Consider the following 15,561-nt stretch of genomic DNA (forward strand, 5'->3'; position numbering starts at 1 on the left):
GAATTTTTTTAATTTGAGGTCTCATTTTTGAGATATTCGATCTCCAAAATGGCGAAAAATATTAGTTTTTGTTGTGTTTACTTTTATACAGGGTAGAAATGTGGAACCCCTACTTTTGTTTTGTTCAGAACTTTTTTTGTGCACCTAAACTTTTATCAGCATAATTTTTTTAATTACTACGAGCCGTTTATCAACTTTTTGATCTCTCATTGTTTTTTTCCCTAAGGGCACTAATTTGCCCGCAAAAAAAGTAAATCGTTTCGGGTTGATCAAAACTTTCCAAGCAGTTGAATTGGGGTCAAGAAGGTCCTATAAACTCGCCTCCTAGATCTCCCGATCTAAACGCGCTTGATTTTTACTTCCGGGGCCATTTAAAAAATACGCTATATTCAAAAGAATACAATCGAAGAACCTCCGGAAAGAATATTTCATATTTCAGTGCAAACTTTACGGTCTGTAAATTTTAATTTCATTAAAATACTACGATTATGCCAAGAATGTCAAGGTGACCAATTTTAACAGCTGCTAAGTTAACATTAGAATAGTTATTTAAATTAAATTTTGTGTGTTTATATCGTTGCGCATATTGTTACCTTGTTATTATTTAAGCAAAATTAATTCAAACTTAATAATTATAATCTGAACCAAAATACACAATTTAGAAAAATAATTTGGGATGTTAGTAATCAACTAATAATGCTTACCAAAATTATTATATGAAAACGTTATCAGATTTTAAAAAATTAACTTAATTACTTACACATTTTGAGAACAGCAAAGAAAACGATTTTATTTTTTTGCGGTCAAACTGGTGTGTTAGGAAAAAACAATAAGAGGTAAAAAAGTTGGTAAATAACTTGTGGTAATTAACAAAATTATGTCGAGAAAAGTTTAAGTGCACACAAAAAAGTTCTGAACAAAACAAAAGTAGGGGTTACACATTTCTACATTGCATAAAATCAAACTGAACCACGAAATACTATCATAAAATGGCACTCAATTAGCTTATAATGTATACCAAAATTGAAGTTTCTATGTAGAACAGTTTTAAAGAAAAACAACAAAAATTATTCAGCCATTTTAGACATCAAATATCTCAACAACGAAACCTCAAATTAAAAAAATTCTCAGGAAGACCCCTTCTAAAATGACTAGAAGAACACGCTGTTAAAATATTGTAACATATTTACGGAATACCCTGTAAAAAGCAAATAGTATTTTGTTTAGTCCTGAAAGTTATTCCGCACAAGAGGACGAATTATTTACTGCAAGTATAAGAATAAAAAGAATGAATGAAATGCCCAAAAGAATGAAACGCTTTGAAGAGTTGAAACTTTTGCGTGGCTCAAGATGATATTTGCTGCGAACAAAACAAAGTTAACAAACAATGCTCAATAAATTGCTTTCGTCTAACTGATACAGCATTTTCTACATCTTGATAACAGCACCAAATATAAATTGCGATTTACTGGACTAAGATAAAAATTACAATCTTTATCGATGGGAAAATTACTTTATGTTTTATACAGTTGCTTTTATTAGTACACACCTGAACCACGTCAAATTGTTTGCTAGTCTTTTAGTACAAAACAAGGTACAAGTGTTAAAAATTTTAAAATCAGCGATAGTGTAACAGAAAATGGGTGACACTACTTACCTGCAGTTGAATGGAGATTTCCCAACAAGGTAGAAATTAGAGATTCTCAAACGTTTACATTTACGTTTGCAAAACGTACTTAAAAATTGTTATTTTGATGAGTTAATTCGTTCTAATGGTTATTAATTTTTGTTTTGCATTTATCCTAAAGCTCTATAATAGCTGCTTGCTACTACCAAATATAATACACATTTCTATATTTCATTTATATTTGTTATTAGATGTTTATAGATACTGGTTTTTTTCATTTGATAATCGCACTTTCAAACTTCTGTCCGTTCGATATACATGAAATTTATAACTTTCTGATATTCTAGTCAGTGATGCTAGATCGGTAAAACTAAAATCCCCAGATGGGCACTTAAAAAATTCCTAGTTTTTCCTAGCTATCAAAAAAAGATGTAAATATAAATGTTTAATAAAAAAAGTGAAACAAAAAAGTTTATTGGAAACGGTATATGTATTACGACATTTCAAAAATGTAAAAAATGGAACTCATAGTTTTTCTTCAATTTGAAAACTTCTTATTCGGAAGGAGATTCGTGATTAATTGAGATTTCTTAAAACAAATTGTGGTTCCTCACTACTTGTTAGCCTTCTGTAGTTCGATATAAATATTAATATTTTGTCGCACAATATTTTTCCTTAGATAATTATAACAAATCCCTTTTTTCTTGAGAAAAATCTGCTTGAGAAAAAAGCTAGGGAAAAATTCGCTAGTATGACATCACTGATCACTAGTACTGTAGCTGGTTTTTAATTTATCATTATCAGCATAAGTATGACTATGAAGGTCGCAATGACTATACTTAAAACCTTTATTAAGCTGAGTGTCTAATTTAGTTCGCTTGATAATAATGTTTTCTGATATTAAGAACAATGTAATCAATGGAACAACAAACCACAGGAAATTTAGAGAAAAGTGTTATATCCAAAAGTTGTAGATATTAACGTCTAGTTTATTTTAGGATAGTAACAATTGATACAGGGTGTCTCAAATTGAAGTGGCAGACCAAACTCACCTTTTTTTTATTTAAAAAACGGGTGCCAGTTAATTTTCAAAACCCACAACATTGGTTTTTAACTGAAAAACAGTTGAAAATGAATATAGAACATTTATATCGAATATGCCTAGAAATTTACGAATAGCTCGAATAAAAATGCGCTGCAATAAAAAGTGCGGCATTCCATTTAAAAAAGAGGTATGTTTGGTCTGTCCCTTGAATCTGAGACACCCTGTATCAATTGTTACTATCTTAAAATAAACTAGACGTTAATATCTAGGACTTTTGTATTTAACATTTTTCTCTAAATTGCAAGTTATATGTTAAAACGGGGTGTTTCAAAAGTTCAATCATCAACTCTGTACATACACCTAGCTATCTCACGTCCCGAATACTGCACAATGCAGTGTTTAAAACCTGTCAAATTCCAAATAAACATTTAGACAAAATATACTTTATTCTATTCTTCTCCTTCTTGGTAGCACGGGCATTTGTTTTTATAATTTGGCACAATATGTGGAAACACTCTGTCGTCCTCTTTCACGTACTCGACTAGCTTCTTGGCAACAAAAATCATAGTAATAAGGAGGACAATGGTGATTGTGACGACCATAAGCGAATAATAGGAGCAACTTTGAGGCGTAGCTGTTGTTGGAGTTTCTGCTAATCCGAAAAGGTCTAAAGTTCTGCTTAGGTATGATGGCGATTCTTTAGGAGCTTTTTCTCTGAAACAAAAAACACAAGTATTTTTGAACGAATGCAACTAAAATTGTATCTTACTTAAATTGGTCCAAATATTCCAAAACGCAATTGTAGACTTCTGAGAAGTTGGCACAAATATTGCAAAAGCCATCTTTAATCGGAAGCACGAACATCTCAAGAACAAATTCGGTCACTGTCGCATCTCTATCACATGATTCTTCGTTTTCGATCTTCAGGTGTTCAGAAGACCATAATGGGTACACGTAAGAAGCGCCACCGCATCGCAATATTAGTAAAACTAGCGCAAATAAGATAAATTTATATAGAAACATTTCATAGATTGGTAATTTATGAAAAAAATTGTTGTGTCAACATGACGAATTGTCCGAATATGGCATTTGGGCACCTGCAAGTTACTGGTTAACTTGCAGGTGCCCTTTTAGGGATATTATGCCCAGATTACCTTCTTAGGGATTAAAAACAAACATATATATTAGTTTTAAAAAGTCACTTGGTGATATGAAAGTCTAATTTTCTAAATTGTTAAATTTAACCAAGAAATATTATTTTATCAATGGGTTGCGGTTTTGCGACTATTGCTTGAAACTGGTTCCTGGAGAACAGAAATTATTTTCCAGCCTGTCTAAAAGCCTGAAAAACTCACAAATTTCAATCTATATCTATAAGGCAAGAAAATATCAATAAAAAAGGCGTCCTTCTTTACATAGAAGGTTGTAGACTGGCCTTGCTTTAAATATTTTTGTAAAACCCACTTATATTTTCATTTTTTCATGAATTAATAAACATACACAGTTAACACATCAGACCGAAAGCTATAGAAAGCAACAGATACACTGTTGCCTTCAAAAGGATCAAGTTGCAAAACTTTAAAGCGAGATTTGCAATTGATTTTCCTTGGGAAAGATGTTGTTTTAACTTTATAAGATTTTCTCTGTTGAATAACGCGCAAATTACTTATTTATTTCAACAAACACAATTTCTGATTTTGTCAATGTATTTCTTATTTCAACTGCGCTTTCTTTAAATCGAATATGTTAAACCTTCCGATTTGAACTGCACAGGAACTACTTAAATAGGAGTTCTATTTTTACATAACAGCTTTATTGGACGCTTAATATGTATGGAAATGAGTTCGTTATGCTAAGCAGTTAGTTTTGAATACACTTTTTAATGTTGTAGATTGCCAGATGACATCAACGCGATAATGAGCAGTAAAGTTCAGAACTATGGTATTCCATCCAACTATGATCCGGCTGATCATCCCCCAGTGAGACTAAGACATAATCATCACTGGTAAGGAGTTGGTTAACAATTGAAACTTTGGAAAAATTACATTTGGTGTTTATTTTAGCGATCAGAGTGAAACTCAAAGGAAACGTCGATCGAAGAACAGGCTTTCAAATCGAAGAAGTACCGGTTATGTGTCTCCCGAAATGGTTGAAGAGGCTCTGAAAATGGGCGATTTAAGTGAGAAGGTTTAAATGTGAAAATTCAAGAAATATTATCTCATTTAATGTCGATTCACGCCAGGGAAAACCACACGAACTGACTAATTTTATAATACCAATGATGATTTTCTTCCGAAAAAATCCTAATTCCCCTAATTAATGTATAATGTTGTTACTCACTAACTCATTATAATGCAAAGAACGTAAAATAACGGTTACCTATTATAGAAAGTTACGTGCCATAATTTTGATAGGTCAATTAATTTATCTTTTACCTCATGTTGTAGTCAATATGAAAAGTTTAAACTAATAAACGTGTGAATTAAAATCGCTTTTACTCAAAGTGGAACGAAAATGTATGCAACAGGTTTCTGCTTGGAAAACTTTCAGCAATGCCCGCTTTTGCCTACATTTTCATTAATAATTTATCTAGCATTTCATCTAAGATAGAACATTTCATTTTATCGCTTTGTTCGTTTTCTATTTGTCTACTAGGTAGATTTTGTAAATAGTTTTGTATTTATTTAACGTAACTTTATTTTGTTTTAAGGCATTATTTGTCAATTAAAGTATAAAATTATTAAGTGTTTTTTTCTTATTATTCCAATTTTATGGAATCGGGTTAACGTGAAATACAATGAACACGATATAATAAGTAAAAGTGTAATAAAAAATTGTAGTTTTTTCTTCAACCTGAGATGTGAGGAACTTTGTCGTATTTATTTGCAAACTTGATCGACTGTACAGTGTGATTTAGTACTATGGAGACAAATTTCTAGGGATTGTTCGGCGCAAAAATAGAAAATGTTTAAGTATAAGAACCCATATAGGGAAATGTCTTCTTAAAGTATTATCTGTAGTACTGTCTAAAATGAATTTTCTCGAGTTTTGATGCATTTTATTTTGTCGACTCAACAGTAACCGCAGCAAGATTGACTGAAGTAAAACTGTTTAAGTGAAATCTAACTATAAAAAATGTACATTGGAAAAGAAAATTGATGGACAATTGAAAACAGGAAATATATTAAGAACGGTCACAAACACTGTGAAAATGAGAGCCATAAATATAACTATAATTGAAATATTTTGGAAGCATTAAATAAATCACCAAAAATATAAGTCAATAATAATATCAATAATGAGGCAGTTTAATAAACTGTAATACAAAAATGTACATTAATCTCTACGCGTTTATAAGATCTAATCGAGAAACCGAGAATGTGCAATGTAAAGTCAAATATCAGAAAACTCCCGCAATATATTAATAACAAAATAAAATACAAAAATTCAACACTCTAACGTTGATCGAATAATAAATGAAAAGAAAAAAGAAACAAACAACCAAACATAAAATATACAGGGTGATTCAAAATTGGCGTCATTCCTTTTAAGGGGTAATAGGGGCTCACTTGGAAGGTACGAGAAAAATACTGAAATTTTTAGTTTTTTTACGGCTAATTAAAAAGAACATTTCGGCCAAAGTGAGCGACATGGCTTGATACCGAATCGCGCATTCGAAAGAGCGCACTTTCTTCTCAGGATGAGAAAAGTTTTGCTTTTAAGCCTTCATCAGGCAGGTGGCAACTCAAATTTAAAAGTGACTGTGCATAAATTGTGTCAAAATTTCCAAAAAATTTAGCAGCAAGGGCACACATTTATCTGTAGATTTTGAAAGTTTCGTCTTTCTGCGATATTATTGGGAACGATTTCAGAAATCTTCCAACTTGGGCTGCGAGTGTTTCTTCGTAAATTGCACTTCCAAAATGTATTTCTGCTAAACTAAGTAAGATTAAGCTAACTGGACGGTTTGAGTATGAAAGTTCCGTATTCGCATCATCATTACGAATAAAATGGGCGCAAAAGTTTATTAATCAATTTCTGCGAATCTACTGGCGATGGAACGATGCCAAGTCATTCACATGACATCCTAACGTGTCTAATGTAGATGTTGATCCAAACCCTTCGGGCACGACACTGGTTTGAACCCAAAAAAACACTCTCAACTGGCTCCTTGCCAGGTTTTTTCAAAAGCCAGTGCCCGAAGGGCTCGGCACAACAAATACGGTAGACAATTCGGGCCGTTAAAGTTGTGCCAAGCCCCTCGGGCACGACACTGGTTTACACCTAAAAATACGCTGATTTAAGCCTGGATAAATTAGTGAATTTTCGGAAGATGGGGCAGTGCATGTGTTATAACTCATTAACTCAGAGAACGGCAACAACTCAACACAGTGTTAACCAGGCCTAGTGGCCAGTACAAATGGCAAAATTTTTCTATGACCTTATGAAAAAGACACATGTTTCTTGTTGAAAAACTGCCACTGTTTCCTTTATTAAATTTCTGATATGGCAAATCCTATTTGTGGACAATTTTTAATTACAACCACTTATTTCCTGAGAATCAGATGCAAAATGCAGATTCATATTGCAGTGCAACAGTACCATAAATAGCAACAAGATTGTCACGTTTTCTACTTACTAAACACAAACATCTTGCTCGTCGACATGTAAAAGTTGTTCCAAACTGACTTAAATACGTTTACGTTTTTTTAATTAATGTCTTTTCCTATAGGCAAACAATTGTGTTTATTTAAGCAATAAAACACAGTTGTTAAAAGTTGTGATTTTTCTGCGGTTTTCATCATCAAATTATCCCTGAAAAAACTTCTGCGTTTACATCTTTATTTAGCCGTTCTGCTCTCTATGGCGTTCTACTAAACATCCCTGGTAGCAATTTGCAGGTAAAAAGTTAGCTCCACTTTACAGCCGTTTCAAGCTACACTGTATTCAAGTTATGTAAACAGTCATAAAATTATCCGCACAATATACTACATACAATAGCTACAGATTTGGTACAATTAAGTTTAATTATATTGAGTTACGTGGGTTCGGCCATAGACTAATTTACTTTTAATATAATCAGGGTAATTTAGAAATGTACTTTCGGTTTTATAGCAATAGCCATACTTTTATCAAGCGGCTCCCTACTTTACTTATACGACAAACATACATGTTGGTGAACCAATGGTTGGTTTATAATTTTAATTTCAGAAGAAAATTGCAAATTAAACGATATTGAGCAACAGTGCAGCGCGTTTTATTGTGGAAACCCCGATTAATCTGCAATTGTTATTAGCGATGTAACATAACATTGTTTTAATCTTAGTTCTCTACCTTTCAATAAATGTTCTTATGATGAATCGATAATAATCTTTCTAGTATCAACCATGGAAGAGTTAAGTGCAGTCAATCTTCTAGTTTCAACGAATGGGTAAGTGATACGAGGAGAACTTCTACCTAGTGAGAATAATATTGCAATTGTATTATCCAATATTTCAGTCAAAACTAAATACATTTACTTAAAATACATAAAAGCCACATATGAGAAATTGGGAGAGAGCCAAGTAAATATTTCGATATCAATTCGATATCAATTCTGATGGTTTAAAACAATGGATTTCATTCGTATTATTCAAAAAATGGCAAAAGATGGCATTCGTATTATTCAAAAAAGTAACTAAAAACATACTAAACTATAAACATTATAATGTTATCAATGAAATCCTGAAAATGTATATGTTTGTTTGTAGCCGAAGATATTAAGGTGCTTTTAGGTAAAAGCTAGAATTCATTTAATTATGCATATAAAGTTTCAGTATTTGTATGTTTATTTATGTTGGTATTCTTTACAAATGTGCAGGCAGGAAAGGATTATTTGGTTAATTATACTGGAAAAGCTCATTCAGTTTTATTAACGATAAAGAGAGAGAGGTCCGCTAAACGGGTATTTTTCTGGGACAAGTTACAACGTTGCAGGTCACTTTGGTACTAGGTTCCAACATAAGGTTCCAAAAATAACATGTTAGTTTTAAATTTCTCATTTAAAATTCGCGATGTGGATTATGATGGTAGAAATAGTGATGATAAATAATGATTTAGTTTATTTAAAAAATAATTCTTAGCATTGGTACCCAAACTAACCCAAACTAAAAATAATATATTCTAAAAAAAACAAAACATTGCTCATAGGTAACTACTGAAAGGAAAATAACTGATAATAAAATCGAATGGTTTAAATAAAATATACGCTTTGCATGCGAAAATGCTTAAAAAGCTCTTCACTTCAAAATTAATTAACATTTAAGAAAATGTTTTTGCGCATGCGTCTAGTTTTTCACTCTTACCTGTTTTTTGCTATGAAACAAAAAAGTCTTGAAAAATTGAATAATCTCCTTCTTGTCTATCTTTTAACTGAACTTCCTCTGATTGATGAACAATATAATTAAATAATCCACATTAACAATAAGACTTATAGACTAAAAATGCTGATTTATATCATCACCGAAACTAAAGAATATTTCGCTGATCTGACCGATTATGGTTCCTGGAGAACAGTAATTCTTATAGGCGAAAGGTGATAAACACAATCCTCAACGCAACGCGCAACAAAAGTTTATGAGACGGTTCCAAAAACAATCGGTTAAATTGGCAAAATGTATCTGCGGTTACAGGTTCACGTCTGGAACACTGTTATTTTAGCGGTTACGTTAAATACCGACCATCCATAGTGTAGTCTTTCGTTTATTTTCCGGACTGAAAGTGTTATCGCTATGAAAAATTACTACTTGAATGGAACAAAATTGCTAATAGTAATTTTAGTTTTTCGGAAGTTTCATATATGCCAAATTTGCAATAAACGATTGCAATAGCGATTGATCTCAATCCATAAACTGTACAGAACTACTTAATGAATGTTTCATACTTGCACGTGTTATTGTAGGTAATATAATTGTTGAAATTTATTTCTCAAGCTATCAAATTTCTATAATAATTTTCAGCAGTGGTTCACTGCTTTACAAATTTTTATGAGTAATAAACTCTTCTCAAATTACACATTTGAAGAATGTTATCAGGAGACAGGCAGTACTTAAAAGTATATTAGCCATATGGTTTTTTCCATAAAGCTTTTGTCCCCACCAAACGTTTCCCAATTTAGTGTGAAGCATTTGTTGAATGAACGTGTTTGTACATTTTTACGTTTTGTTATTTATCGTGTGTGTATCAAACAACATTGATTCGGGTAACTATCTTGTGACATTCGTTTTCCATTATTAAATTATTTTGTCACTAAACCCACATAAACGTTCATAACATCGAAGTAACTTGTTTAATAGTTAACTTTATTATACAAAATACAAACTCAAATAAATATCGTTCAAACTAAAGTTGATTGAAAAATATACTCCGTTTGTGAGTATTTTCGATAAGTGCAATTTTTCAATTATTAATAAGCTCTTTAGTCCTTATAGTATCGAAATCCTCCTCCTAATAGTTGTAAAATGTTGTTTCACATTCAAATCAACGAACTTTTGCAGTATTGTAGCCTATGAGTGAGAACAAAAGTATTAATAAATTTTATGGGAAAAATGGGACTAGTCATATAAAAATAATATCTCTCGAATGGCTCAAGATAAACAGACGAGGAAGCAAAAGCATCTAAAAAATGACACTATTTAAACATTCTGTATTAAATGTGTATTACTTTTCTTTGCTCACTTTATAACTGAAGTTTTTTTCCAAAAACGAGCCATGATTTGGTGAAATCGAGCCATGATCTGGTGAAATCGAGCCATGATCTGGTGAGATTACCGATTAAAAAAAAATTAAGTCAAAAGTAAAGAAATATTTAAGTTATGCGAAAAAATTGTGGAGCATTGTTTCTAGTATATTAGTCAGGTTAATCAATGATTAAATATGAGCAAAAAAATTGAAATAAGTTAAATTCTAAAAAAGAAATCCCGCTGAACTTTGTTTGAACACAGTTGCGCTTTTTAATTGACATTGATTTTTTTGCATTTTTCAATATTTGTAAGTTTACACAAATATGCAATCTAGACGTATTTATTTTCAGAAAAATGTTGCTATCACCTATAAGTGAATGCGACCAATCTAAAGCTGCACACGGAAAATTAAGCTCGTTTTCTAAATCATGCATCGATATTCCGCTACTTAATCAACTTCTGGCCGAATCAACGTTAAATGAAGACCTGAAGCGATCGCCTCATTTCAAGTATGCTGATGGATATCTGAATATGGCGTTCCTGGATATAGACGGGTATGTAAAATTGAATGTACATATTTATAAAAGGACGCATAAATATCAAATCAAAAAACTCACTCGTGCTAAAATTTGTGCCTAAACTCAAAATGTTGTCGGATTTTGCGGTTTTCCGAAAAATGACCCCAAAAATTGTTTCCCAAATACAATGACCAGCATTTTACTTAATTTGATGTTACTGTGGTAAATGCGGAACTTTTCGGTTTTTAAAACATACATGTCATATAGCCAAAACATTTCTAAAATTCGGACTAAAAATCGCAATTACGGGTATTAATTTTATCGAAAAATATCAAGCTTCTTTTTAAGGAGAAAATGAAAATTCCGCTACAAACGCAAGGAAAAGTGCTAATAATGTTGTGTTACGGTGACAGAAAGTGTAAAGAGTAAAAGTAAGTATGCAAAGTATAAAAAATGTATGTAAAAATTGAGCAAATGCAATTAAAGGTATACCGCACGTAGCTTATATCCGTAAATTTTACTATTTAAAAGCTTGCCTTTACATGATGTTCATCTCTTAATTATTATTTTTTTTAGTGGCAAAGCAAAATTCTTGTAATGATAAATTATATTTTTTTAAATTTTTGCAACCAACGCGAACTTTTCTCTTCTTTCTATGCAGGACGTTCGGATAATTCCAGTTGAATTACAAAACGCACACATAAAAAGATGTAGTTATTTAGGAATCAGTTGGAAAAAAGCAATTATTTTCTATTTGAACCCATAAAACTCCATAATGACAAAGTTACCAATACAGGCAACTTAATTTGGAACAGCCTGGATATGTAACCTGTGTAAAGATTCTTAAAACGTATGTGGCTTTGGCCATTTATTCAGAATTCTAGGGTATTCTACGCACATGATATAGCTGAAATCCAGCTGAAAAATGGGTTTGGCTGCGAATTTTATTCAATCAACAGAAATATTCAAGTATTCCAGAACCGGTCTGATTTCTGTCTTCAATAAGGGCCCGTACATCATGCCTCTGTCCCACCACCTGCCCTGCTTATATGTTTTCCGTTGCTGTTCCATGTATCTTTGCCGTAATAAAATCGGAAAGTGTTCCCTAAGGAGCCCTTTCCCGGTCCCTTCAGTCAACTTCCAATCTGCTGCTTAACCTACGCGAGCTATAAATATGGGGGAAATTTGCACGATAAAAACGGGTTAGGCAGGTTTATTCTGCGTTTATTAGCTAACCCGCCTTCTTTCTAATACATCCATATTCTGCTACGGAATTATGGAATGTGGAAACTGTAATATTTGGATTAGTTGTATTGTGTCGTGTTTCTTCGATTGTTCTCTTATAACACCAATTTTCAACTTATGATATGAACTCGGTATTAAATAAGGAAAAAGTAACTGGAAGCATTTTATTAAATGGATTATCGAGATCGAATGAATTGAAAAAATAGCTTGATACAGTTTTTGCTAGTTGGGCTCGAATATGTTTGATCTACAATAAATGGCAAGCCAAGGAAAAATGATTGAAGGCAAAAACAGAAAACAATCACTATACATACGTCGAATGTCGTAGAGTCAGATGTCTGCTAAAGAAACTGAAAATTTCATAAAAATTGCGCCCTAATTTTGCTTTTTTCCAACTGATTAAATCCCGGTTTCAAAATACGCACATATTTTTACTCAACTAAGCCGGTTTTTTTAGATGTAGCTATTTACAACTGCCACCTTCTTTTGCACAGGCTTCGCTCTAAAGCTGCTGAGAATTTTGTCAAAATCGGGTCTAATTCTGATTTTCGTCAGCTTAGCAAATGCCAGTCTCAAAATGGATGTTTTACCTGCCAAACGAAAGCAATTAGCCATTTGAAAGTTTCACCTTCTTAAGCAGATACTTCGGAGGCTGGAAAATTTACAAAGATGGCCACACATTCTAATTTTCTTCAGCTTAGCAAGACCAGCCTCTAAGTAGATGTTTTAAATCAACTGAGCTTTCTTCAAAGTTTACTTTTTCCAAGCGAAGCATGTAGCAATTTGAAACTTTCACTGTCTTTAGCCACATCTTCACTTTACTGAGTCTGAATTTTTTCTAAAAATCGCGTCTAGTTCGGATTTTTGCCTACTCAGCAAATACCAGTCTCAAAATGGATGTTTTACTCAATTGTGCTGACTCGATTAAAAATTCGCCTTTCTCAAATCAAAGCAATTAGCCTTTTGAAATTTTCAACCTTTCAAGCAAACACGTCACGCTGCAGAAAATAAAAATCGCACCTAATTCTGATTTTTTCTAGCTTTGCAAATATCAGTCACAAAATAAATGTTTTACCCAACTGTGCTTCCTCCTATAAAAATTCGTTTCTCCCAAACCAAAGCAAAAATGATGCTTCACGAAACAGAGACTGAATATTTTATAAAAATCGCCCCCTAATTATAATTTTTTTGCTTAGCAAACACCCGTTTCAAAATAGATATTTTAACTCGACTGAGCTCTCCCTTTTAAAAATTTGCTTGATTTGAAACTTTTACTTTCTTTAGTAATGGCTCAGCGGCTCAAAATTTTATAAAAATCCCGTCTGGTTCTCATTTTTGCCAGTCTTGAAATTAATGTTTTTTTCAAATTGTGCTGACTTCTTTCAAAATTCGCTTCTTCCAACAGAAGCAATTAACACATTGAAATTTTCACATTCTTACGCAGATACTTCACGGTACATAATTCGGATTTTTTCCAGCTCAGCATACAGAAGCCTATGTTTTAACTCAACTGAGCTCTCTTCTTTAAAAAATCACAGCTTACAAACTAAAGTACGCATCATTCTGAAATGTTCACCATCTTTAGAACATATTTCACTCTGAAAATGCAGATAATTTTATAAGAATCGCCTAGCTTAGTAAATAAAGCACTTTAAAACACATGCACAATTTAATCGCAAAAAATAAGCACTCAAGTCATCAGACAAACGTTAAATAAATTTCGACATTATAAGACATCGGACTTTAGCAACTTTGAACAACCGAAATTAATACTTTTCTCTTGCAAAACTCGATGCAAAAATGGTTTTCGGCTCTGGAAAATGTTGGTGCTCGGAAGCAATTGAGCAGCGATGATAAATGATAAACAATCGCAACGTAATAATCACGTGAATACCCGTTTGATAGAAATTACCAATTTTAATATCTCGTAACTTTGACTTGATTATCACGCCGATATGTAAATATTCTAGCTTATAAAATAACCAAAATAATTGTTCTAAAAAAATAATTTACATTCCTCCCTGTTTCTTCGCTTTCAATATCTTAAAAAAAAACTATGAATAGTCAACCACCATCTTTTCCAGCTCAAGCAGATACGGATTTTAAAAAAAATCTCTAATTTTTATTTTTTGAAGCGTCTGAGTTATTTTCCGTAGTCTATGAATAAATCTTAACGAAAAATATTCCTTGCGATTTTCAAATTGCTGTTGCTTAACATTTAGTAACACATGTTACAAAAGTATTGTTTGATATCTAATATTTATTTACTATATTATAATATCTAACTATTATTATATTCAATATCAATTTATACATATTTAATATCTGATCACATTTCTATAAATTATTTTTGTATAGTACAGGAACGTAACAAAAAATTTAGGTCGAAACCAAGATCAAGTGTCACGTTTTATAGACGTCTCGTTCAACCCAAAATGTCACATGACATGATTGATGATGAACATGACGTGATGAAACATATGACGTGATTATCACGTGATCGGCGGGCATTTAATTTAAATCTCTTCATACATTTTATCTCGCTGTCTAGGCATTTATTGACTTTAAGAAGGAAAGATTGCGGAAAAATTGTGTGCGTCTAGCACTAGCATCCATGTAAATTATAGTTTTTGTACATTGTGTCTTGATATTTGCCGCACTGTTAAAGTAAGATATTTTATATGAGTTTTGTAGTGAAGATTGTTAACGTTTTCATTCTAATTATCGTTCAGTTCAAATTGTATAGTAACGTTTACACACCGAATGTAAGTATTGATATAGAAAATACAAAAGTCATCTGGCCCATTAGCTCAGTTGGTTAGAGCGTCGTGCTAATAACGCGAAGGTCGCGGGTTCGATCCCCTCATGGGCCATTAACTTGTTTTTTGTGTTGAAAGTTGTTTTAAAATGCTTTACAACTGCAAAATACCTTATAGGATGGGTTGGTACCTAACTTGGTAGATCAACAAATAGAAACAAATTAAATCCAATTTGTTTTGGACATAATTTACGTTTTTTACAAAATGAAGTCCGCCAACCGTGCGAATGGCATTAATAGAGCAAAAACGTTGGCCCAAGTAACTATTAACCCAAGCATATTCTACCACTTGCAATTAGTACCTATCTGATTTTTAATAGACCTTTTGCGACTAAGTGCATTATGATGTTTTATAATTATCTCCACTCTTCCCAAATGCTTTAAGACTTGCTCACGGGTTTACTACATTTCCATTTCCTTTCTAAAAGACATTACAATCACTCTCAATCTGGGAAGATTCGAAATCCGATTTATAAAATGCCTTCAGACACTAATTTTGATTGTTGCGACGAACGTAAAATGTTTTTAATAGTGGCATATTCGTATTTTTAGACCATCGAATAGAACGTTTAAAACTGTTCACAGAA

General features: G+C 32.3%; 2 protein-coding genes, 1 long non-coding RNA gene and 1 other non-coding gene across 6 annotated transcripts in view; 3 read left to right on the forward strand and 1 right to left on the reverse strand.

The window, feature by feature from the left end:
- LOC109535388 overlaps positions 1 to 5,413 on the forward strand; it is a 12,642-nt gene extending 7,229 nt beyond the window's left edge. The window contains exons 1-3 of one of the 2 annotated variants that reach the window (XM_019901282.2): positions 1,500 to 1,686; positions 4,564 to 4,677; positions 4,736 to 5,413. In XM_019901282.2, coding sequence (XP_019756841.2) covers positions 1,640 to 1,686; positions 4,564 to 4,677; positions 4,736 to 4,865 — 291 coding nt within the window. In that variant the 5' untranslated portion in view covers positions 1,500 to 1,639 and the 3' untranslated portion in view covers positions 4,866 to 5,413. Of the gene's footprint in view, positions 1 to 1,499; positions 1,687 to 4,563; positions 4,678 to 4,735 lie in introns of those variants that run through there. The other variant, XM_048668868.1, reaches the window with a different exon arrangement.
- Positions 3,100 to 3,905, reverse strand: LOC109535377. The gene is made up of 2 exons (XM_019901272.2): positions 3,442 to 3,905; positions 3,100 to 3,386 (listed from the first exon to the last, which is right to left on the reverse strand). Exons 1-2 carry the CDS (start codon positions 3,693 to 3,695, stop codon positions 3,122 to 3,124), a joined length of 519 nt encoding a protein of 172 aa, XP_019756831.1. The 5' UTR covers positions 3,696 to 3,905; the 3' UTR covers positions 3,100 to 3,121.
- Positions 5,414 to 6,241: 828 nt separating the features above from the next.
- Positions 6,242 to 10,947, forward strand: LOC109535423. Of its 2 annotated transcripts, none has more exons than XR_002171719.2 (2): positions 6,242 to 8,103; positions 10,744 to 10,947. It is a non-coding gene; the product is annotated as an uncharacterized LOC109535423 (long non-coding RNA). The 2 variants fall into 2 exon arrangements; XR_002171714.2 differs by lacking the exon at positions 6,242 to 8,103 and adding an exon at positions 9,803 to 9,912.
- A 4,008-nt stretch (positions 10,948 to 14,955) lies between these two features.
- Positions 14,956 to 15,029, forward strand: Trnai-aau. Its single transcript has one exon. It is a non-coding gene; the product is annotated as a tRNA-Ile (tRNA).
- The last annotated feature ends 532 nt before the right edge of the window (positions 15,030 to 15,561 follow it).

This window comes from Dendroctonus ponderosae, unplaced genomic scaffold, assembly GCF_020466585.1.
Source record: "Dendroctonus ponderosae isolate FM_Combo_2020 unplaced genomic scaffold, Dpon_F_20191213v2 Dpon_F_20191213_8, whole genome shotgun sequence".
NCBI classification, from domain to species: domain Eukaryota; kingdom Metazoa; phylum Arthropoda; class Insecta; order Coleoptera; family Curculionidae; genus Dendroctonus; species Dendroctonus ponderosae.